Source organism: Pituophis catenifer, unplaced genomic scaffold, assembly GCF_029215685.1.
Source record: "Pituophis catenifer annectens isolate HBS135680 unplaced genomic scaffold, rPitCat1.0.hap2 SCAF_10, whole genome shotgun sequence".
In the NCBI taxonomy this organism is placed as follows: domain Eukaryota; kingdom Metazoa; phylum Chordata; class Lepidosauria; order Squamata; family Colubridae; genus Pituophis; species Pituophis catenifer.
The window spans coordinates 8607151-8631764 of NW_027256890.1; the positions used below are offsets into that span (position 1 = coordinate 8607151).

The following is a 24614-nucleotide window of genomic DNA, read 5'->3' on the forward strand; positions in this document are numbered from 1 at the left end:
GAGGATGAGAAGGAAAAGCAGGAGGAGGAAGGAGAAGGAGGCAGGAAAGAGGAAGGGGAAGAGGAGGAGGGCGAGGGGGAGGAGTAAGGGGAAAAGGAAGAGGAGGAGAAAGAGAAGGAGGAGGAAGGAAGGAAGGGGAAAGGGAGGGGAGGGAGGGAGGGGAAGAGGAGGAGGAGGAGGAAGAAGGAGGAGGAAGGGGAAGGAGGAAAGAAGGAAGGAAGGAAGGAAGTGGAAAGTGAGGAGAGGGAGGAAGGAAGGGGAAAGGGAGCAGAAGGAGGAAGAAGAAGAAGCTATTAAGATACCTTCTTAAGATATTAAGTAAGCTTTGCCCCTTTTTACGACCTTTCTTACCACCGTTGCTAAGCGAATCACTGCAGTTATTAAGTCAGCAGCATGGTTGTTAAGTGAATCTGGCTTCCCCATGGACTTTGCTTGTCCGAAGGTCGCAAAAGGGGTTCCCATGACCCCAGGACGTCAATCTCCAAGCATTTGAATTTTGATCACATGACTGTGGGGATGCTGCAACGGTCGTTAAGTGTCAAAAACATCATCAGTCACTCTTTTCAGTACCACTGTAACTTCGAATGGTCGCTAAACGAACTCTTGTAAATTGAGGACTACCTGTAATCGTGGAACAGAACATGAGGGCTAGTACAGGGGTCTGCAACCTTAAACACTCAAAAGAGCCATTTGGACCCGTTTCCCACAGAAAAGAAAACACCGGGAGCCACAAAAACCCTTCCCGTGCCTGACTATTTCTGGAGCGGCCACAAAACTAGCATATGTAGTTGAATTAAATGTTCTGTTTTCTTCTGAAACTTTTCTTTTCTTGGATTTATCCATGGTTGGCCTACCGGGGATTGAAAAGCTCAATAAATACGGTCACTCATGCTCTCGTTACTTCCCGCCTGGACTACTGCAATGCTCTCTACATGGGGCTTCCCTTGAGGAGCACCCGGAGGCTCCAGCTCGTCCAGAATGCGGCCGCGCGGGTGGTTATGGGAGCGACGTGGCGCTCCCATGTGACCCCCCTCCTGCGTGAGCTGCACTGGCTCCCGGTGGTCTTCCGGGTGCGCTTCAAGGTTTTGGTTACCACCTTTAGAGCGCTCCATGGCATCGGACCGGGGTATTTACGAGACCGCCTTCTGCTACCAATAGCCTCTCACCGACCAGTACGCTCCCATAGAGAGGGGCTCCTCAGGGTGCCGTCGGCCAAACAGTGTCGACTGGCGGCCCCCAGGGGGAGAGCCTTCTCTGTGGGGGCACCTACCATCTGGAACGAGCTCCCCCCAGAGATACGGAGGATCCCGGACCTGCGCACGTTTCGTTGTGCTCTCAAAACTTTTTTATTTCAGCAGGCTGGCCTGGCCTAACTCTCCTCTTTTAAATTTTTAATTCGTGTGATTTTATAAATTGGGTGTTTTAATCTGTGTTTTGGCCAAAATATTTAATAATTTTAAGGGATTTTTTAAAATATTTGTATTATCTGTATTTTATCTTGGCTGTTCACCGCCCTGAGTCCTTCGGGAGTAGGGCGGTATAGAAATTTGATAGATAGATAGATAGATAGATAGATAGATAGATAGATAGATAGATAGATAGATAGATAGATAGATCGATCAATCAATCAGATGCCGGCAGATGTCACACATTGTTCGGTTGAGACGCATGTTTTGAGCGACAGGGAGCCGCAGTAGAGGAGTGAAAGAGCCACATGCGGCTCCAGAGCCGCAGGTTGCTGACTCCTGGGCTAGACTCTTGATCTCACTCAAAGGATGTGACTGCTCGTCATTAGACAAACTTTATAATCAAGTGCCATCTTGGTTCGCCTGGATTGGATTTGTTTCTCTCTCTCTCTCTCTCTCTCTCTCTCTCTCTCTCTCTTGAAAAGAGAAAAATATGCATGAAAAAAATGAAAGGAACTAAACTTATGAAATATGAGATCAGACTTTTTCTTCAACTGTAATTACCATCTTACACAGTCGTCAGCCCTTCCCTTAATCCACATCTTTTTAAATCGATAAATCATCGTATCTCTTTTTTCCTTCTTCCAGCAAAACGTCCATATAAGGTTTCCAGCGTTTCAGAAAAAGTTTTTGTTTGTTTTTTGCTTTGTTTCTCTGACTAAACAGATCGAGTTTGCTCTCTCAGCAAATTCTGACAGGCTACACAAAGTTCACAACGGGACTTCCAGCTTTTCTCTTAATGCAGAAAGGTTTGCAAAATTAATTTGTGGAGTTTTTTTTTTTTCCTGTAGAGTGTTGCCTTGCTGAAGATTATCAGAAAGTCGATATCTGGCAAATATGCACAAATTAAAATGTAGTTCCTTTCCCTCTCTCTCTTTCCCAATCTCTTTCTCTCTTTTTTTTCTTCTCTCTCTCTCTTTCCCTCCATTTCTCTCTCTTACTTCCTCCCTCTTTCTCTCCTTCCCCCTCTCTTCCCCTCTCTTACTTCCCTCCTCTTTCTCTTTTTCCCTTTTTCTCTTTCCTCTTTCCCTCCCTTTCTCTCTCTCTCTTACTTCCTCCCTCTTTTTCTCCTCCCCCTCTCTTCCCCTTTCTCTCTTACTTCCCTCCTCTTTCTCTCTCTTTCCCCTCTTTTTTCTTTCCTTCTCTTTTTCCCTTCTCTTTCCTTCTCTTGCCCTTCTCTCTTTACCTCTTTCTCTCTTACTTCCCCCTTTCTCTTTATTTCCTTCTCTCTCTACCACCTTCCCCCCTTCCTCACTTTCCCCCTTTTTCTCTCTTTCCCTCTATCTTACTTTCCTCCTTTCTCTCTTTCCCCTTTCCCTCTCTCTTTCCCTCTTTCTCTTACTTCCCCCCTCTTTCTCTTTCTTTCCTTCTCTCTCTACTGCCTCTTCCTCACTTTCCCCCTTTTTCTTTCTTTCCTTCTCTCTTTTCCTCTTTCCCTGTTTTACTTTCCTCCTTTCTCTCTTTCCCCTTTCCCTCTCTCTCTTTCCCTCTTTCCCTCTTATTTCCCCTTTCTCTTTATTTCCTTCTCTCTCTACCCCCACTTCCTCACTTTCCCCCTTTTTCTCTTTCTTTCCTTCTCTCTCTTTCCCTCTGTCTTACTTTACCCCTTTCTCTCTTTTCCATTTCCCCTCGCTCTTTCCCTCTTTTTCCCCCTTTTTCTCTATTTCCCCCTCTCTCCCCCTTGCTCTCTCTTTCCCTTTCTCTTTCTTTCCTTCTTTCTCTCTCTCTCTCTCTCTCTCCCTCCTCCCTTTTTTATAACACCTCCCAAAGTCACCCAAATCAATCAATCAATCAATCAACCCCCCTCCTTGAACCCCCAAATCCCTTGTCCACACCAAAATACATTTCTTTTATTCAATATTTTCTGCGCGATCGATGCAGGCGGATTAAGTCGCTGTTTCTCCCCCTTGGCAACGTTAAGATGGGTGGGCTTCAACTCCCAGAATTCCTCAGCCAGCCATGCTTGGAAGAAGCCAAGTAGGGTCAAAGGAAAAAAACTCTCAAGAAATGTCAGGATTGTAAACTAAACTAAGAAACTGGGGGGATTAAAACAAAAATCTCAGAATTCCACTTGACTCTTAACCTTACCTGACCCAAGGAAAACGTTAGTCAGGTTCCTCGCATTTTCAGGAATGTATGAGCGGGTTTCTCCGTAGCTTGAAACGAAAAATAGGATCTGTGTTTTTCTCCACTAAAAATTGCACATCAGGAAAAAGGATGAATTGAAGCTACAACCCTACACACGCTTATTTAGGAATAAGTCTGAATTGATTCAGTGAAACCTTCCGAGTAGGCCTCTCTCTCTCTCTCTCTCTCGCTTCCTCTTTCCTAATCTTCCAGCTGAATTCTGATTACGAGGGGAATAAAAACCCTGACGCAAATGCAGGATCGGATGTCACGCTTGTTTGCTTTTAAATGTTGCTTATGTTGCAAGAATTAAACATTGAGGGCACCAAGTCCACTCTCTAGAGCCATATCTGGAAGCGTCGTGCTTTCTAACCACCTCACCTGCAAATATTCTGAATAGTCGGCGTCAAAAAAAAAGCCCCATTCACTTTGGTTATTAGGCTTCTCTATTCTGGTGAGCAGAATAATTCACCTGCAAATAAGATAGCTTCCTCCCTTCCTTTATCCCTCCCTCATTCCCTTCAAATAACCCTTCCTTCTTTCCTATTCTTTCAAGCAAATCTTCCTTCCTTCCTTCCTTCCTTCCTTCCTTCCTTCCTTCCTTCCTTCCTTTACCTCCCTCTCCTCCTGCAAATAACCCTTTCTTTCTTTCTTTCTCTTTTTTTCTTTCTTTCTTTCTTTTCTTTCTTCCTTCCTTCCTTCCTTCCTTCCTTCCTTCCTTCCTTCCTTCCTTCCTTCCTTTCCTTCCTTCCCTCCTGCAAATAACCCTTCCTTTCTTTCCTGTTTTTTTTTTAAAAATTTGATTTATATGCCGCCCTTCTCCGGAGACTCAGGGCGGCTTACAGTGCGTTAAGCAATAGCCTTCATACTTTTCTATATTTTATACAAAGTCAGCTTATTGCCCCCACAAACTGGGTCCTCATTTCACCTACCTTAGAAAGGATGGAAGGCTGAGTCAACCTTGAGCCTTGGAGAGATTCGAACCAGCAGAAATTGGAGGCAGCTGTGTTAATAACCAGCTTAATAACAGGGTGCCTTAGACCACTGTACTACCAAGGCTCTAAGTAAATCTTCCTTCCTTCCTTCCTTCCTTCCTTCCTTCCTTCCCTTCCTTCCTATATCCCTCCCTCATTCCCTTCACTCTTCCTTCTTTCCTCTTTTAAGCAAATCCTTCCCTCCCTCCCTCCTTTCCAAAAAAAAAAAACCTTGAAGGTTAATGTAGAATTTATGTAACCAGCATCTTTTAAACAAAGAGATCAGACTAACACCACAAAAAAACAAAAAAACAAAAAAAACCCCACCAATTCAACATTATTTCCAAAAAGGAGCACCTCTTTGAGAGGACTTGAGAGCTTAAAACCATTTCAAGATGACCGAGGCCACACCATTCAACTGGTGTCTTCAGGACACCGGAGACACTGGGCTCCTGCCTTGCCTTCCAAAGAGAGAGAGAAAAGAGAGGGAGAAGGAGGGAGAGAGAGAGAGAGAGACGGAGGGAGGGAGGGAAGGAGAGAGAGAGAGAGAGACGAAAGGAGGGAAGGAGAGAGAGAGTGAGAGAGAGAGAGACGGAGGGAGGGAGGGAAGGAGAGAGAGAGAGAGAGAGAGACGAAAGGAGGGAAGGAGAGAGAGAGTGAGAGAGAGAGAGAGAGAGAGGAGGGTTCCCGCCACCCCACAAAGGATGAGGTCCCGACCTTAACCCCAATCAGCTCTTTTTAAAGTCTCCATCAACAACATCCAAACCACCTTGGCACATTCCGTTCTTTTTTGGACAAAACGCCTCCCGTTTCTACGCACCAGATTGCAGCTCAGTATAGAAGACCACAGTGTCCATGATTTAAGACACAGATTTTTGTGGTATTTCTGCCTCTAGCCCGCCCCCCCCCCCCGCCCCAACTAGATCTGCTATTCTGAAATCTTGCCTCCCCTCTAATTCCTCAACTTCTCTCTCTCTCTCTCTCTCTCTGTGTGTGTCCCTCTTTATTCTCTTTCTCTCTGTGTCCCTCTTTCCTTCTCTCTGTCCTTCTTTCTCTCTCTCTTTCTCTCTCTCTTTCTGTCCCTCTTTCTCTCTCTCTGTTTCTCTCTCTCTGTCCCTCTTTCTCTGTCTCTCTCTCTCTGTCTCTCTCTCGGTCCCTCTTTCTCTCTCTCTCTCTGTCCCTCTTTCTGTTTCTCTCTGTGTGTCCCTCTCTGTCCCCCCCTCTCTGTCCCTCTTTCTCTCTCTCTCTCTCTCTCTCTGTCCCTCTCTCTCTCTCTCCCTCTCTCTCTCCCTCTTTCTCTCTTGCTCTCTGCGAGTGATAAACAGGGCAGGAATGAGAGACAAAGCTTTCTTTCTTTTCTTCTCCGCTCTTCCCAGCCCTCAGAAAAATGGTGCGTGTGTGTGTGTGTGTGTGTGTGTGTGTTGCAACACACATAAGACACACAACTGCAAAGGAGAAGAAAACCCCCCCCTCCCTCCCTCCCTCCCTCCGACTCGAGGTCTGCAGAAGAGGAGGGGAAGGGGGGGTGGAAAAAAATCAAAAATGGGTACCTTTCCGGCAAGGATGAGGAGAGGAGGATGAAGGGTGTCTTGGTGGAAATGCGAATTCTTCCCAGTTGAGGTAAGCGAGGAGGAACGGGGGTTTGTCTGTGGTTACGACGGATCACTTGCACATCCCTGGGAAGCGGAGTGGGAGGGTGGGTGGGTTGAGGGAGGGTTCCAAGCTTTGCCCCCCTTCCTCCTGCTGCTACTCCCGGATTCGTCCTCCCCTCCTCGGCTTGGCACCCCTGCCCGTTTTCTTCGGGTGTCCTTGAAAGGCACCAACGGCAGTCTCTCGCTCGGCTAGCAGAGTTCTCTTCTGACAGGGAGCTGGTTCCTTGGTTACGGTGCTCGGTCAGGTGTGCTTTAACTACTGCTCTGGGCTGGCTCCATGTGACCGAAGCCCTCAAAGCAGAGAGAAGGTGCTCTGAGGTGTATTTATTTATTTCTTTATTATCACCTTTGTTTGCATGTTAATGAATTCAACGTGCTGAACATACCTAAAACGCTTGCCTCCTCCTCCTATTTCCCCTCCCACACACAACAACCACCCTGTAAGGTAGGTTTGGACCTAAGAGAGAGCGTGAGACTGTCCCAAGACTGTCACCCAGCCGGCTTTTGTGCCTAAGGGAGGACTAGAACTCACTGTCTCCTAGTGATTGGCCCAAAATAAAACATAAAACACCAAACCAACACTAGAGGGCCACAAGCACACGGAAAACTGAACCCTGTGCTGCCATCTAGAGATCATACACATTTTTGCAGCTCGTATTTTTGTTTGTTTGTGTTCCTAACAATTCCACAGTGGGTTTGTGCTGCAGATAAACCAAATCTTTCTAGACTCTGCCTGATTTCTTAGGATCAGGATGGGATCCCCACCCCCCCCAAGATCAAGGGATCTATTCTGAGAACGTAATTATCTCTTCCCTGGGGAGATCATTGCTGCACTTGCCATCTGCACAAACACTTAATTATGGCTTCCTCTGGAGGGTTTGAATGTGTCAAAAGCTGCTACACGTTTCTCAGTAAACAGGGATCATACAGTAGTTCACCCTTGCTAAGCTAGCTTGAGGACGAAGGAGAGAAAAGCAAGCATCTCAGGCTGCAAATATCAGTTGTTTCAGAAGATTTCAACAGATCCAACAGATTTACGTGCAATCTAAACAGATTTACATAGAATCCTAGGGCTGGGAAGGAAAGGGACCTCGGAGGTCTTCTAGTCCAACCCCCAGCTTAAGGTAGGAGACCTTTTACAGATAGTCCTCGATTTACGACAATTCGTTTAGTGACTGTTCGAAGTTACAATGGCACTGAAAAAAGTCTGACCGGTTTTTCACACTTTATAACCGTTGCAACATCCTCGCGCCCAACATGTCTGTCACTAAGCGAGACAGGGATTAAGTGAGTTTTGCCCTATTTTACGACCTTTCTTTCCACCGTTGTTAAGTGAATCATTGCAGTTGTTAAGTGAATCTGGCTTCTCCATTGGCTTTTTTGCTTGCCAGAAGATCGCATTACTCCAGGACACCGCAACCGTCATAAATGTGACGCCAAGCATCTGAATTTTTGATCACATGATCATGTGGGGATGCTGCAACGGTCATAAGTATGAAAAACGGTCATGGGTCACTTTCTTCAGTGCTGTTGTAACTTCAAACAGTCACTAAATGAACTGTTGCAAGTCGAGGCCTACCTGTATTGAAGGGTGAATCACTTTCCCAACAGCTATCAGCTATTCTTCCCAAGACTTCCGTTTAGTTTTAACAGATTAACAGAGTTGGAAGGGACCTTGTAGGTCATCTAGTCCAACCCCCCACCCAAGCAGAAGACCCTATACCCATTTCTGACCGATGGCAGTTCAGTCTCTTCTTGAAAGCCTCCAGTGATGAAGCTCCCACAATTTCCGAAGGCAACTGCTGTTCCATCGGTTGATTGTTCTCACCATCAGAAAATTTCTCCTTATTTCCAGGTTGAATCTCTCCTTGATCAGTTTCCATCAGGGATGGGCTGCTGGGGGTTCATAAGGGTTCGGGAGAACCTCTAGTTAGATTCTGTGCAGTTGGGAGAACCCCCAGATCCCACTCCTGGCTGGCCCCGCCCTGCCCCTCCCACCCCTCCCAGGAGTCCCCACGCGGCCCGTTTTGGATGCAGGTAAGTGCAGGGCACACGCGGAGGCTCAGGAAAGGCGAAAAATGGACCTACCAGAAGCTTGGGAAGGGCCAGAAACGGGCCCTTTTCCGGCCTCTAGAGGGCCTCCAGAGCCTGGGGAGGCCATTTTCGCCCTCCCGGAGGCTCGAGAAAAGCCTCCGGAGCCCGGGGAGGTCAAAAACACCCCCCCTTGCCATGGTGCAGGAGGCCAAATAACCCACACTCACCATGGCCACACCCAACCAGCAATTGGGCAGAGAACCCCTTGCTAAAATTTTTGAAGCCCACTCCTGGTTTCCAGGAAGTTTACAAAAAGGTTGACCCCCCTCCTCTCTGTGGCAGCCCCTCAAATATTGGAAGATGCTCTCCTGTCTCCCCTGGTCCTTCTCTTCACTAGACTAGCCATGCCCAGTTCCTGCAACCGTTCATCGTATGTTTTAGCCTCCAGTCCCCTCATCATCCCAATTCCTCTTCTCTGCACTTTTTCTAGCGTTTCACCACCAGCCAAATATTTTATTCTGATACGCATAGGTTCCGGTCACACCACAAAATATCATCCGTTTTGCTTTCGGAATGTTGTTTCAACCTTATTCTTAGGATGGTTTATTAGCCAGGCCCCCGACGTCCGATTTTAAACTATTTATCCAGCACAAAACATGTAAAAGCAAAACACAATATTTCAAAACAACATCATACCGTTACAGCCTCTTATAACAATACTGTAACAAACTTTCTTGAACGATACTTATTCTTCCTTTTAGCTTGCTACATTTTTTTCCTCTGTGATACTTGTCAAGCAAACTTTTAAGAAACGCAGTAAACATTTGAAAAAAAAAAAAAACACAAAGCCTCTTTTCCCACCTGTCAAATCTCCTGTATTTTTAACAGGCCGGCCTTCAACAGATCCCCTTTTTCCATAACATGGGCAGCAATCAATGAGAGAATATGTAATACATAATAACAGAGTTGGAAGGGACCTGGGAGGTCTTCTAGTCCAACCCCCTGCTTAGGCAGGAAACCCTACACCACTTCAGACAAATGGTTGTCCAACATCTTCTTAAAAACCTCCATTGTTGGAGCATTCACAACTTCTGGAGGCAAGTTGTTCCACTGATTAATTTTTCTAACTGTCAGGAAGTTTCTCCTTATTTCTAGATTGCTTCTCTCCTTGATGAGTTTCCACCCATTGCTTCTTGTCCTACCCTCAGGTGCTTTGGAGAATAGCTTGACTCCCTCTTCTTTGTGGCAACCCCTGAGATATTGGAACCCTGCTATCATGTCCCCCCATGTTCTTCTTTTCAAAGTCATTATGAAAATGGATCGAAAATATGGATTTTCAAAGGAAAATTCATACTTGCAGGGATGTCTATTTGGAGTTTCCAGGCTATGAATCCCCTATTAATAAAACAGTTGAATCAGGGGTGAAATGCTCCCGGTTCGGACCGGATAGCCCAATCCGGTAGCGATGGCGGCGGGTGGTTTGGAGAGCTGGTAGCAAAAATCCCTGCAGCCCCCCCCCCCCCCATGCCCAGCTGAGCCCCACAATCATCAGAGGCTTTTTTTTTTTTTACTTTTAAAAGCATTTTTTCTACAACCTCTTCCGAAGAGAAAATGCTTTTAAAAGTCTCTGACGATGCTGAGTTGCCTGATCGGCAGAGAGGCATTTTTTAAAAAGCCTCTCTGATGATGCCAGCAGAGAGGTATTTTTTTAAAAAGTCTCTGACGATGCCAGCTGAGTTGCCTGATCCGCAGAGGCTTTTCAAAGCATTAGAAAAAATGCTTTGAAAAGTTTTTTTTAAAAAGTTGGCCACGCCCACCCAGTCACATTACACCCCCCACACACCAAGCCACGCCCACAGAACTGGTAGTAACACATTTTTACATTTCACCCCCGAGTTGAATATTTCAAAGAAATCCCAAACCCCCAAAGTTGGGAGGCGAAGCGTCATCGGCAGAAGACCTTAAAACCCCCTGCAATTTTAAAATGTCGATTATTTTGCAGTGTGATCCGTCTATGGAAAGATTCCTGCCCAGTTTAATTTCTCCTAAACGTAGCTGGTGCATTCATGCCAAGGAGAACTGCACCAGTTGGATGCCTGCGGTCCAGGGGATGGGGGGGGGAAGAAGAAGCTGCTGCAAACTTTTCACGGATTAATAAATTCTTGGACGGAAGGCCAAAAATCATTAAAAATAGCCCACAAGCCTGCAATGTCCAAAATTAAAGAATATAATGCAACAATCAGATCAGATCAGCATTCATAGATAAGGATCTAGTACCCATATTGCTAAGATTTTGATTATATTAGACATGCGTAATCGTAAATATAATAAATATTAATACTTTACCCATATTAATGAGATGCAGAGGGAAAAATGCCACGCCTCCCTGGGCAGCAGAGGCTCCTCCTCCTCCTCTCCCTCCCCACCCTCGCAGGTCAAAATAAGCATCTCTGATATTGGTGTCTACCCAAGTGCCTGTCTTTCATCTCGCCCCCGCTTTGCCCGGAAGCTCTGCTCTTCCAGCCATGAGGAGGAAAGCGACAACCCTCTTTCTCTTCCCTCCTCGCTTTCTCTTTCTCCGCGGGAGAAAAAAAAGCAGTCGCTTTTCAGGCGGAGGGGGAGGGGCCGTCAGGCGCTTTTTTAAGCCGCCTTTCCAAAAGGACCCCGAGCTCTTCAGTGGCCCTGAAGGCGAAGCGAAGCTGCCGTACAACATGGCGGCGCTCTGGAGAGGGCGCTTCCGGGTTGAGCCCTGGCTCCGCTGTACGGCGCGGGCTCTTTCAGCAGGTAGAACCCCCCCTTTCCCCCCCCCAAAGCAAAATTGGGGTGTGGGTGCTTGGAGGTGGGCTGGGGAGGGGGAAGAGGCTTTCTTGGGGGAAGGAGGGGTCCCTCATTTCCAGCAGAGCTAGCAGAAAAAGGCCCCTTGCACTGCTTGCACAGGCAGACGTTCAACAGGTCGAGCTTTGCCTGGCCAAAGGCTGCACCTGTTGCATTTCTGCCTGCTGCAGCCTTTTTTTCCCCCCTCTGGAGAAAAGTTGGGGCGCAGAGAGACAGGGAGCAAGAAACTTGGGTGGACATTTGCTTTCTCCCCCCCCCTGCTTTGCAAAGGAGCCCATCAAATCGAAGTGGGGGGGGGGATTCTTGGGGTGCCCTGGGGGGGTGGGGGGAGGGAACAAGCCAGCACGCCTGGCTGGGTGGGAGATGGGCATTGCAATCCCCAGCAGCCCCAGTTTGCAAAAAAAAAAAAAAAAAAAAGCATGCTCAGCCCTATTCTATTCCTCTGCCTTGGGGTTTTGCTTAAAAGTTGCCAAAACTTCCCCAAAACTTGCCTCCCCCCCCCCCCCGGTGCCTGATGCTTTGCGGTAAATTTTTTGTCATTTGTCAGAAATGGTGTTGGAAGAATTATCCTTCTGGGTTCAACTCCAAATGGGGAAAAAGACACTGGAAATATGGAGACTGCTTGGAAAGATGGTTTAATGGTGGACAGGATCACATGGTTTGAGCTCCTGAACAGAAAAAGGGGCGAGATACAGCGAGTCCCCGGGGGTTTTATGCCCTCTCTGGCTTTGAACTTCCTGGGTCCCAGAAATAATAATAATAATAATAATAATAATAATAATAATAATAATAATAATAATAATAATAATAATAATAATAATTTTATTTCTATACCACCCTTCTCCAGAAGGACTCAGGGCGGTTTACAGCCTATTTAAAAACACAAAACAAAACAATGATTAAAATTTAAAATCATTAAATAAATTAGGCTCAAATTAAAATCCCAGAAATTTAAAATACCCCAATTTGAAATTATTGAAAGAGTATCCTGATTGGTTGTCAGACTCGCAGGGGGTGGGGTTCTTAGCTAGCCTTGCTGACTAATGTAATCTTCCCAGGTGCCATGTGGTGAGTTTCTGTCCTAGATGGGTCCTATTGTGTTGCAGATGATGATCCTTTGACAAAGGATTGAGTTTCTGCCTCTGGCCCATTGACAAAGGTGTGGGGGACAGGAAGGTGGGAGCTGCTTTGTCTTTAAAACATGCTTCTCCATTTCTCATCCAGGGAAACATAATATTCTGCCTTTTTAATATTTCCCAAAATATTTCATTCTTCTAGGAAAGGGGTGGGTGCCAACTTCCTACAATGATGTAGGGTCTCCTGCTTAGACAAGGTGTGTGTGTGTGGGGGGGGGGTTGGACTAGATGACCTATAACAGGGGTCAGCCACCTGCGACTCTGGAGCTGCATGTGGCTCTTTCACCCCTCCCTGTCACTCAAAACATGCTTCACTACCGCCAATGTGTGACACCCGCCGGCACGCGATTTATTGAGCTTTTTAACCCCCGGTATGCCAACGATGGATAAATCCAAGAAAAGAAAAGATTCAGAAGAAAACAGTACATTTAATTCAACTACATATGCTAGTTTTTTGGCCACTCAAGAAATAATCAGGCACGGGAAGGGTTTTGTGACTCCCGGTGTTTTCTTTTCTGTGGGGCCACTGCTGTAGATCAACCCTTCTGGCCTTAAACCGTGCTTCCTGTCAACCGATTAACGTGGGATCTGGAACCCCTGAAGCTTCCGCGAGATTCCTTACCTTTTCCTCTCCTGGTTGAAGAATGTAGTGGGGAAATGACAGGTTTCTAGTTCTCAGCAGGACATGTCAGGGCTGCAATGGCATCGAAACTCTTCCCTTGTTGATTTCTCGGTTTGTTGAGCAAGTCAGGCAGCTGGCCAGAAATATTATGATGGCGACAAATGGGAGGAACTGGATGGCCTCCAGCCTCAAGTCTGGAATGCAGGCAATGCAGAGGCCCTATTTTAGTTAATAGTTCAGATTATATGGCTCGGACACCAGAATGGGAACCTCATATCTATATATATATAAAAGCGAAATACCATTCACGCATCATCATGAAATCTCCAGAACCGTAAAGCCTACAAACTTGAAATTTGGCACGTATGTTCCTCTTGGCTTCTAGGTACTCGCTAAGAAAGGATTTTTCGAAATGACTATCGGATCATTAGCATTTCTTATATTATTATTAACACGCTCTGATGCTAAGAAATTAGACGTTCTACTCCCCCTCCCCACCTGAAAAGAACTCTGTTCCAACTGCCACTTGGGCATGGGCATGGCCAGCACGTGACTCATCCAGCCTGCAGGCTGGGAGTTTAGACATTCTACTCCCCACCTGAAAGGGAGAGCAGGGGATAATATAAGAGAGGCCTCTGTGGGGCAAGCCTGAGGGAGAGAAGGGGATAGGATAGGATCAATGGGGCCAGTCTGAGGGAGAGCAGGGGATAATATAAGAGAGGCCTCTGTGGGGCAAGCCTGAGGGAGAGAAGGGGATAAGATAGGATCAATGGGGCCAGCCTGAGGGAGAGAAGGGAATAAGATAAGAGAGGCCTCTTATTATTTTATTTTATTTTATTTTATTTTATTTTATTTTATTTTATTTTATTTTATTTTATTTTATTATTTTATTTTATTTTATTTATTTTATTTTATTTTATTTTATTTTATTTTATTTTATTTTATTTTTTATTTTATTTTAATTTATTTTAATTTAATTTAATTTGTATACCGCCCTTCTCCCAAAAGGGACTGTGGGGCAAGCCTGAGGGAGAGAAGGGGATAGGATAGGATCAATGGGGCCAGTCTGAGGGAGAACAGGGGATAATATAAGAGAGGCCTCTGTGGGGCAAGCCTGAGGGAGAGAAGGGGATAAGATAGGATCAATGGGGCCAGCCTGAGGGAGAGAAGGGAATAAGATAAGAGAGGCCTCATTATTTTATTTTATTTTATTTTATTTTATTTTATTTTATTTTATTTTATTTTATTTTATTTTATTTTATTTTATTATTTTATTTTATTTTATTTTATTTTATTTATTTTATTTTATTTTATTTTATTTTATTTTTTATTTTATTTTTTATTTTATTTTAATTTATTTTAATTTAATTTAATTTGTATACCGCCCTTCTCCCAAAAGGGACTGTGGGGCAAGCCTGAGGGAGAGAAGGGGATAGGATAGGATCAATGGGGCCAGTCTGAGGGAGAGCAGGGGATAATATAAGAGAGGCCTCTGTGGGGCCAGCCTGAGGGAGAGAAGGGAATAAGATAGGAGAGGCCTCTGTGGGTCAAGCCTGAGGGCCGTTTGCCAACTTCCGGCCATTTCTGGCCTCCGGAGGGCCTCCGGGGGTGTGGGGAAGGCCGTTTTTGCCCTCCCCAGACACCTAGAAAGGCTCTGAAGGCTGGGGAGAGCAAACAACGGGCCTTCCCTACCACGTGCCGTAGGTTCGCCATCACAGGTATATATGGACTCCTGCTTAAGCAGGGGGTTGGACTAGAAGACCTCCAAGGTCCCTTCCAACTGTTATAATGTTACAGTTAACTTTGATAACTTTGTCCAAATAATTCTGGACTATTTAATAATCACTGAATTTCCTGAATTTTCCTGGGTTGGTTGCTTTGTAACTTCTTCTGGTTTCTCTGTCCTTGCTGGCTACATGCCATGATGTTTTTTTGCTCTTGCAACAGATTTGGGATTCATAAACTGAAACAATAAATATTTGTGTGACTTATCTCTCTTCCCCCCTTTGTTCGGCCTGAGGTTTTAGATATCCTAAAAGGAAGAAGAGCAAAGGATGTTTGGCGGACTTCCATCCTTTCAGAGATGAAAATGAAAGAAACCCAGAATTGTTTGTGATCGGAACTGTTAGTGCAAAACAATTAAAAAATGAAATATATCTTTCTGAAAATCAGGGGCATTTTAAAGGGTGGAAGATAGCTGTGACTGCCACATTAAAAGCAAAGAATTTAGGAAAACTCTAAAGTTAAATACGATTTAATTCACACTGGTGCCTGGGGATTTTTTTAAAAGCTATAATCACATTTTTCTTTCTCTCTCTGTGTGTGTAAATGTTTTAAAGCTCTTCCCCACTTTTTCTTTCTGTGTGTGTCTCTGTGTGTGTGTGTAGATGGAGAGAGCGAGGGAGGTCGGGAGGGCGAGAGAGAGAAATGGGAGAGAGAGAGAGAGAGGTAAATAGAGATAGATAGATAGATGATAGAGAGAGAATGATAGATTAGATAGATAGATAGATAGATAGATAGATAGATAGATAGATGATAGAGAGAGAATGATAGATTAGATAGATAGATAGATAGCTAGATAGATAGATGATAGATAGATAGATGATAGAGAGAGAGAAAGATAGAGATAGATATAGATAGATAGATTGATAGATAGATATATATAAATAGATAAAGAAAGAGAGAGATGTAGATAGAGAGAGAGATAAGAGATAGATAGATAGATGTAGATAAATAGAGAGAGGGAGAGATAGATATAGATAGAGATAAATAGATAGAGATAGATGGGGGGATGGATGGATGGAAGGATGGATGGATAGACAGATAGATGTTTTAAAGTTCTCCCCATTATCCTTCTCTCTGGAATACTGTTGCCTTCAAAAAAAAACCAATGCAAAAAGAAGTTTATGATATGACAATTCATTACCTTACTGCGGGCCACAGATTTTCATTTGAAGGTGACGTTGAATAATATCTACCGCTGTTTTAAAATGTTTTCTTTCTTTTAAACAGGGAAGAATGAATACGACCTTCTTGTTATCGGAGGAGGCTCTGGTGGATTGGCTTGTGCTAAAGAAGGTATGTCGATGGGATTTGTGGTGTGGACTTGTCCTCCTCAGATGGGAAATATAACTTAGAGAAGTTAATTTGACTTGTTTGTTTGTTTATATCGCCATTTGCTCGCTCACGGGGACTCAAATTGGCTTACAGGAAATAAAAATAATAAAAGAAATAAAAATAATAAAATAATAATAATGGGGCAACTAAATGGAGCTGAGTGTTTACTGGCCGGATGCTTTTCCTGTTACCGGTACGGAGTTATATTCAGCAGATATATTATCAACGTGCCCAGAGAGAGAAATATCTGCCTCTACCTAGGATCGAACTCACAGGCTCCTGATTGTGAGGTGAGAGCTCCACCTCTAACAGAGAACTTTAGTGCTAAATCTAATATCATCATCATCTTTTAATGACCCCATAATCCCTTGCGGGGTGGAGTATGGATAATAAAATAATAAGCCCCCATCCCGGCAACAACACACACTCATACCATCCATTTAATGGGCTCCAGTCTGCTTTGGGTTCCTCAGGTTCCGCTGGCAGAACCTCATCTTCAGGGCCTTCCAAAAGATGAGCTGATTTCTGGAGGGATGATGTTCCAGAGGGAGAGAAGGTCCTTCTTCTGGGTCCCGCCAGATATATCTCCTTAGGAGATGGGACCCGCAACATTCCTTGCCTCCCTGCTCTAGTGGGTCGGATGGATGTGACCGGCAAGAGACAGTCCCTCAGATAATAAAGCTATTGTCAGCGTTGGAACGCTGGCATAGAGAGAGCAGAGGAGAGCGAAAGATAAACTCTGAAACTTTTGCCTGCTAAATCCCTTTGAAGCCCGGTTGTCGTGGAAATGAGGGGAGGGGGCACATTCCTGGGAAATGATGAGGAAAAGAAGTTTGAAGAATGACTTGGAAGACAGCCAATGAGAAGCAGAGATTTGGGGATCGGAAAGGGAGGGATTGGGAGGCAAAAGGTCAGTCTTGTCCGCGCGGAGTCATGATCCGGTGGCTGAGCTCAATTAAAGAAAGATTTCCTTAAAAGATTGGCAGTTTGGAAATTCATTTAATTTTGAGATAGCACCGCAGTCTGACAGCTATATTAACTAAATCTAGCAAGTCTCAGAGGGCAATTCTTCCCCATCTCCTTTACAGCTTGAGAAACTAGGGAGGATCCCTTCTAAGCATCTTTCTCCACCTACCATGTTTCCCCGAAAATAAGACCCTGTCTTATATTTTTTTGAACCCTGAAATAAGCGCTTGACCTTATTTTTGGGGAGGTCTTATTATTTTGGGGTGCGTGGAGCATCCTCTTGTCGTCTTACATGATTTCTAGCTCTGCGTTTAAATATTTTCGGGGAAGGCTTATTTTCGGGGGGGGGGGAGGCTTATTTTAGCGCATGCGCTCAAAAGCCCGATTGGGCTTATTATCAGGGGATGTCTTATTTTCAGGGAAACAGGGTATTATACAACTGTGAGCTAAGCAGTCTGTTATCTGAGTAATTCCCTTGGCAGCATCTCTGTTTGCCTGTCTCCCAAGCATCTCTTTCCCATGTACCGCTACAGCTGTCTGTTGTGGCCCACCATTGGCCAGCAGAGCTGGTGGCAGACTCAGACCGTGAGGAGGTTGGGGAGGAACGTGGGCCATGTACGGTGATCTTGGAGCCCAGGAAAATAAAATCTGTCACTACCTGCATTTCTTCCCCAGAATTGTTATATTTGCTGCTAACCACTAGAGACACTGTAGGACCGGTTTTATTCTTGTGCTGGGATGCAAGGCCAAAAGCGGTCCTATAGTGCCCCCTAACTGGTCAATAGCAAATTGATCAAGAAAAAAGTTGGAAACCACCCCTCGACAACAGAATTTTGGGGAAAACAAATAGAAGATGCTTATCTAAAGCTTCAATTGTCTTTGGACGAGTTTGAAGAGCATTGCTATGACTGCATCCTTTTCTTCAAACACACCCGTAACTTTTATTCCTCTTTGTTTAAGCTGCCCAGTTTGGAAAGAAGGTAGCTGTCCTAGATTATGTGGATCCTTCTCCAAGAGGTGAGAAGCAAGCAAATAAATCTGTCCTTGTTGTGACTTTAAATGTCTAAGGCTGGCTGGGGAATTCTGGGAGTTGAAGTCCACAAATCTTAAAAGTTATCCAAAGTTGAATGCCCCTGATTTAGAGTGATGTAAATATAGGAGGAACATGGTGGTTCAATGGCTAAGACGCTGAGCTTGTCGATTGAAAGGTCGGCAGTTCAACGGTTCGAATCCCTAGTGCCACGTAGCTCCGGTGACTTGTCCCAGCTTCTGCCAACCTAGCAGTTCAAAAGCACGTAAGAAAAAATACAAGTAGAAAAATAGGGACCACCTTTGGTGGGAAGGTAAAGACGTTCCGTGCGCCTTTGGCCTTGAGTCATGCCGGCCACATGACTACAGAGACGTCTTTGGACAGTGCTGGCTCTTCGGCTTTGAAACGGAGATGAGCACCGCCCCCTAGAGTCAGGAACGACTAGCACGTATGTGCGAGGGGAACTTTTACCTTTAGTTAGTTACCTTTAGATAGTTCTCAATTTATGACCACAATTGAGTCCAAAATTTCTGTTGCTCAGTGAGAAATTTGTTTAAGTGAGATTTGCCCCATTTTAAGACTTTTCTTGTCATATTTGTTAAGTGAGTCACCGCGGTGGTTAAATTAGTAACACGGTTGTTAAGTGAATCTGGTTTCCCCCTTGACTTTACTTGCTCATAAATGGAACAGATGGCATGGTTGGATATAACAGGACATTGCTCAGGACGTGGGAACAAGCTCCACCAATGAATGAGGGTGTGGCTTTTTGTCTTCTCCAGGAACCAAATGGGGGCTTGGTGGGACATGTGTGAACGTGGGTTGTATTCCGAAGAAGTTGATGCACCAAGCGGCTCTCCTGGGACATTCGGTCCGAGATGCCCAACGTTATGGCTGGAACGTACCCCATCGTATCAGTCACGACTGGTAAGACAACTCTCCTATCTGTTTTTTGCAACTTACCTGTGCATAAACCCTTCAAAAGAACCTAGAAGAACTAGGAAGAGGAAGACTGTAGAAGAGAAAGGCTGTAGGACATTGTCTTCTACTGGGCTGGTCTGTGGATTCATCCATTCTATGCTATACATTTGCCTAGAAGGAAGAGGATTTTTGCCCCAAATAATTTCACTTTCAAATATGAGATTTTAAAGATTTATGCTAACCTGTTGTAAGTCTTCTGAGTCATTACAATACACAATTAGTCCCCCAAAAACCCTATTTTATTGTAACAGCTGAGAATTACATTCATTCCCAGCTGAGTCCCAATTAGTTGCAAAGAAAAGTGCTTCGGAAGAAGTCCTTAGGGATAATCACTAACCTTTATCTTCTTTGACACCCTGCCAAAGGCCTAACATGGCAAAGCCCCACGGAGTTCAGAAACAAACAAGACATGCCAACTGGAAACAGAGTTAGCAATGTTGCTTTCCTGCAAAAGGCACAAATGCCTTTGTTTCTCTTTTAAGCCTTATGGGAGTGGCCAATCATCTCCAGGCCTTACTCCTGAGTCATCCCTTTTATTTTAACTGTTTGTGCCTTCTGGCAGCTCTGCGCATGCACACACTAGGAATAGGCTCCTCCTGTTCCTCTGCCTCTCTGCTGTCTGACTCTGGAGGCTCCGGAGTCTGCCCATCACTCCCCGATGGCCCTGGCCCCATCTCTGCCTCTGCCTTCGATGCAGAGCCCTCATCTGGGCCATGTTCCTCCCCAGCCTCCTCATTGTCCAACTTAAATTATAAAAATTTAAATAATAAATAATAAATAAATAAATAACTCTGCTGCCAGTTCCGCAGGCTGCTGGCCGACCACAACATAACCCGGGACATTTTTCTTACTTTGAGTTAAAAGGATTTACCATTTGGATTTTTTTTAAAAAGTCCATCTTTTCCATTTTCCTCTTTTTGTTTTGCATATCCCGGACCTGCGCGCTTTTCGCCGTGCCATCAAAACATTTCTTTTTCAGCAGGCTGGCCTGGCCTAACCTCTCTTTTAAACTTTTAAACTTTTAAACTTTTAAACTTTTTTAAATTTTAAATTTGTCTTAAGAATTTGAGGTGTTTTAAATTTCGTTTTCCGGGCCAAATTATTTAATCGTATTTTAATGCTTTTTAACATTTGTATTATATGTATTTTATCTGGCTGTTCACCGCCCTGAGTCCTTCGGGAGTACAGCAGTATACAAATTCAATAAATAAATAAATAAATAAATAAATAAATAAATTAATAATAATAATAATAATAATAATAATAATAATAATAATAATAATAATATACTTTGACTGTCCCGAAAAAAATCTAATTAAAAAAAAACCACAGCTGCTTGTTGTTATTTTCCACTCAACACCCTTCACTTCCTGTCCAGAGGTGGTATTCAGCTGGTTCGGGCCAGTTCGGGCAAACCGGTAGTGGAAATTACAGATGGACCAGCCCCCCCCGCCCCCCCGCTCTATGCCAGTGATGGCTAACCTTTTTGCCGTCGCGTGCCAAAAGCGGGGGGGGGAGCGCGGCGAGGTCGCCCACATGTGTGCCCACACCCATAATTCAATGCGCCCCACCCCTGCGCATGCGCCCCCCCCCACTTTTAGCACATGATGGCACACTGGGCCCGGTAGGCCTGTTTTTTACCCTCCCCAGGCTCCAAAGGCTTTCTAGGAGCCTGGGGAGGGCGAAAACAGCCTTCCCCACTCCCCGGAAGCCCTCCGAAGGCCAGAAACAGCCCATTTCCCAACTTCTGGTAGGACCGAAAAGCCCAAAAATCAGGTGGCCGGCACACACATGCCCACTGGAGCTGAGCTACGGCAATGCTCACGTGCCCACTGATACGGCTCCCTGTGCCACCTGTGGCACCTGTTCTGTCCCCGTCTCACACACGCACACAAACAGACAGCCAGGGGTTAAATAAAACTGGCAGACAACAAATTCTTTCGATAAGAGGATTGGCAGCAACCCAGTAGCTGCTTGCCAAGAACTTTACTCATAGAGGGAGGGGTTGTTCCTCCGACAGATAAACCCAAACAAGATACACACAGTTCAAGAATTGTCAAGTCCAGTCTGTAATTAAATCCAAGGCAGATAACATTGTTTCAAAGATACAATGTGACTCGCTAGTAGTTAGTTTTGTCCGTCACGGAGTCTGAATGGTCATCTCACCCCCTTTTATCCCCTGTGGGGTGTGCTCCAGTGACTCAGCTTAATCTCTGGCACGCCTCCTTTTCTGCTGCGTGCGCTTGTCTCTCCGACGCTGGCGTGGATCCAGCCAAGACTTATCTCCGTCACTGTCCAACTGCGAGGAGATACCTGGCTCCTGGCCAATCTCTTCTCCTTCGGGAGACACCTGAGGCATTGCCAGAGAGGAGGGTCCTGGAGAGGGAGGCCTGGCCAACTCCTCTCCTTCATGTTCGGAGCCTTCTCCCTCTGATAAGTCGGCCTCGGGGGTCGGAGTCACAACAGCACCCGTGCCATAGGTTCGCCATCACGGCTCTATGCCATCCTATTTAGGCACATTTTTAACACCGGGCATATGCGGGGAAGGTGCGCAAGTGAAGCGCCTACAAGGAAGGCGCACAGAGCGAGTGTGCATGCACAGGACGAACCGGTGGTAAGAAAATCTGAAACCCACACTGTTCCTGTCCTTAAATCCATTTTAAATCCCTTAAATCCATTCAGCTTTGTAAATTCTCTCTCTCTCTCTCTTTGTCCCCCAGGTCTGTGATGGCCAAAGGAGTTCAAAACTATGTAAAATCCTTGAATTGGGGACACAGGTTACAGTTGCAAGATAAGTAAGCGCCTCTTTCTTTCCTGCGCCTCCAAACATTTCAGTTTCTTTTTTTTTTTTTTTTTGAAAAGTCCAGTGTAAAAACGGGGTAAAAGGTTCAGGGGAACCTTGAGATGGTGAGTTTCTCCCCAGTTGTATCTTGCTTCAGGACCTCTGGCTTCTGATGGTAATTTTGCACACCCAAGTCCTCCTTGTTTAGTTGTTTCAGCTTGTTTTTAAAAAGAGACTAGAGCAGGGGTCAGCAACCCGCAGCTCTGGAGCCGCATGTGGCTCTTTCACCCTTCTGCTGTGGCTCCCTGTCACTCAAAATATGCGTCACAACTGCCAGTGTGCGACACCTACTGGCACGCAATTTATTGAGCTTTTCAATCCCCGGCAGGCCAACCATGGATAAATCCAAGAAAAGTTTCAGAAGAAAACAGAACATTTAATTTAACTACATATGCTAGTTTTGGGGCCGCTCAAGAAACAGTCAGGCATGGGAAGGGTTTTGTGGCTCCCGGTGTTTTCTTTTCTGTGGGAAACGGGTCCAAATGGCTCTTTGAGTGTTTCAGGTTGCAGACCCCTGGATTAGATAGTCACTTATCTGAAATGGTATAGGTTCTCCTTCTTGAGTAGGGGGCTGGACTAGAAGACCTCCAAGGCCCCTTCCAGCTCATTCATTCTAAATCTACTATCATGCATCTTATTTTCTCGTGATCTACTTGTAGTTTTATTTCTATTTCATATTTATTTGTTTCGTTTCAAAATCATATATTTATTTTATTTCTCATCGTTTCCTAATGGTTGTAGCAAAGGAAGCAAAGATAGCATCCAGGGTGCGCCTTGGGTGCAATCCCAAAACATCTGAATAGCATCGGCATTGACACAATCCCCACCAGTCAATTGCAAAAAGGCAGTTTAACTTGGAACAGCTTACATCCTGTGAGGATGTTTTAATATAATTAAACAACAGCAGCAACATCTGCCTATCCCAGGTCCTTCATCAAATGCTTAATTGAGAGAGAAACACATGGAAGGTGATGCAGCTGGCTTGCAAAAGAGTCTGATAAAGGAGTTGAGTGGACCTGTATTTATTATTATTACTGCTCTTGCTGCATTTATCTTCTTCTCGTTTTCCTCCTCCTTCTCCGTCTCTTCTTCCATGTTCTCCTTCTCCTTTTCCTCCTCCACCCTCTTCTCTTATTCCTTCTTCTCCTTCTCTATCCCTTATTCCTTCTTCTCACTCTTCTCCTATTCCTCCTTCTCCATCTCATCTGTCCCTTCCTCCTCCTCCTCCTCCTCCTCTTCTCTTCTCCTCTTCTTCCTTCTCTATTCCTTCTTACATCTCCTCCTCTTCCTCCTCCTTCTCTGTCTCTTCTTCCACCTTCTGCTCCTCCTTTTCCTCCTCCTCCACCCTCCGCATTCCTCTTCCTCCTTCTCTATCCCTTCTTCCATTTTTCCTTCTCCATTCTCCTATTCCATCTCATCTGTCCCTTCCTCCTCCTTTTCCTCTCTTCTCCTCTTCTCCCCCCTCCTTCTCTATCCCTCCTTCATTCTTCTCCTCCTCTTCCTTCTGCTTCTCCACTCTTCTCCCATTATCCTCCTCCATCTCATCTGTCCCTTCTTCCACCTTCTCCTGTCTTCTATTCTTCCTCCTCCTCCTCCATTCTCCTTTATCCCTTCTTTCATCTCCTCTCCCTCCTCCTCCAGAAAGGTCAAATACTTCAATCTGAAAGGCAGCTTTGTGGATGCACACACCATCCGTGGGGTAGCAAAAGGAAACAAGGAGGTAAGGAGCAGTGGTGGGTTCCTCCCGGTTTGGCCCAGTTCCCGCGAGCCGGTAGCGGTGACGATATTACATCACCGAACTGGTTCTGCCCCCCCCCGCCCCCCCACCCCGCGTTATTCTTACCTTTTATTTGGCCCCACCCCCAATCTATTGCTGCCTCCTGAGTCCCAGCTGATGGCTAGACGGAAAAAACCGGTTTAAACTCTTGCCGCGGGGCTTCAAAGGGCCGCCCTACAGCTGATCAGTGTTAAAAGAAAACAAATGAGTAGACCGGTGCCTGCAAAAATACATGAGTAGACCAGTGTCTGCAAAAATACATGAGTAGATCAGTGCCTGCAAAAATACATGAGTAGACCAGTGCCTGCAAAAATACATGAGTAGACCGATGCCTGCAAAAATACATGAGTAGATTGGTGCCTACAAAAATACATGAGTAGACCGGTGCCTGCAAAAATACATGAGTAGACCGGTGCCTGCAAAAATACATGAGTAGATCGGTGCCTGCAAAAATACATGAGTAGACCGGTGCCTGCAAAAATACATGAGTAGATCGGTGCCTGCAAAAATACATGAGTAGACCGGTGCCTGCAAAAATACATGAGTAGCTCGGTGCCTGCAAAAATAAATGAGTAGATCGGTGCCTGCAAAAATACATGAGTAGACCAGTGCCTGCAAAAATAAATGGGTAGATCGGTACAACTCTGCAAGCAGTTAAAAGCCTGGTAGACCAGTACCTCTGCTAAATCCTAAAGAATTGTCACATGACCACCAAGCCACGCCCACAAAATAAGCCACGCCCACAGAACCGGAAGTAAAAAAATTTAGGACCCACCCCTGGTAAGGAGGCTCTAACCACTCTACCCCCTAACCGTCCCATGAAGCTGTTAAGGTTGTTCCTTCGGAGGTTGGACTTGGCATGTCCTTTGAACCCTGGGCAGGAACATCCACGAGGGTTTTGTTCAGAAGTTAAGATGATGTTTAAAAATGTTAAGCCCTGAGATAGGTGCCAGGTGCCCATGCAAAGGGTGGGGCTTCATTTGCATAAATGCAGGTGCCATTTTGATTTCTTCGACGGATTCCCCCCTTACGACACCATTGAACCAGATTGTTGGGGG

General features: G+C 45.3%; 2 protein-coding genes across 4 annotated transcripts in view; one reads left to right on the forward strand and one right to left on the reverse strand.

The window, feature by feature from the left end:
- The window catches only part of COMT (catechol-O-methyltransferase), a 32728-nt gene extending 19777 nt beyond the window's left edge, over positions 1 to 12951 (reverse strand). The window contains exon 1 of one of the 3 annotated variants that reach the window (XM_070950755.1): positions 12847 to 12951. The gene's annotated coding sequence lies outside the window, so the exon portion shown is untranslated. Of the gene's footprint in view, positions 1 to 3554; positions 4123 to 10599; positions 10649 to 12846 lie in introns of those variants that run through there. The other 2 variants (XM_070950753.1, XM_070950754.1) reach the window with 2 other exon arrangements.
- Positions 10965 to 24614, forward strand: part of TXNRD2 (thioredoxin reductase 2) — a 47408-nt gene continuing 33758 nt past the window's right edge. Inside the window, exons 1-6 of the mRNA XM_070950747.1 lie at positions 10965 to 11037; positions 15859 to 15924; positions 17890 to 17946; positions 18739 to 18883; positions 21658 to 21732; positions 23421 to 23499. Of these exons, the coding sequence (XP_070806848.1) occupies positions 10965 to 11037; positions 15859 to 15924; positions 17890 to 17946; positions 18739 to 18883; positions 21658 to 21732; positions 23421 to 23499 (495 nt within the window). The remainder of the gene's footprint in view (positions 11038 to 15858; positions 15925 to 17889; positions 17947 to 18738; positions 18884 to 21657; positions 21733 to 23420; positions 23500 to 24614) is intronic.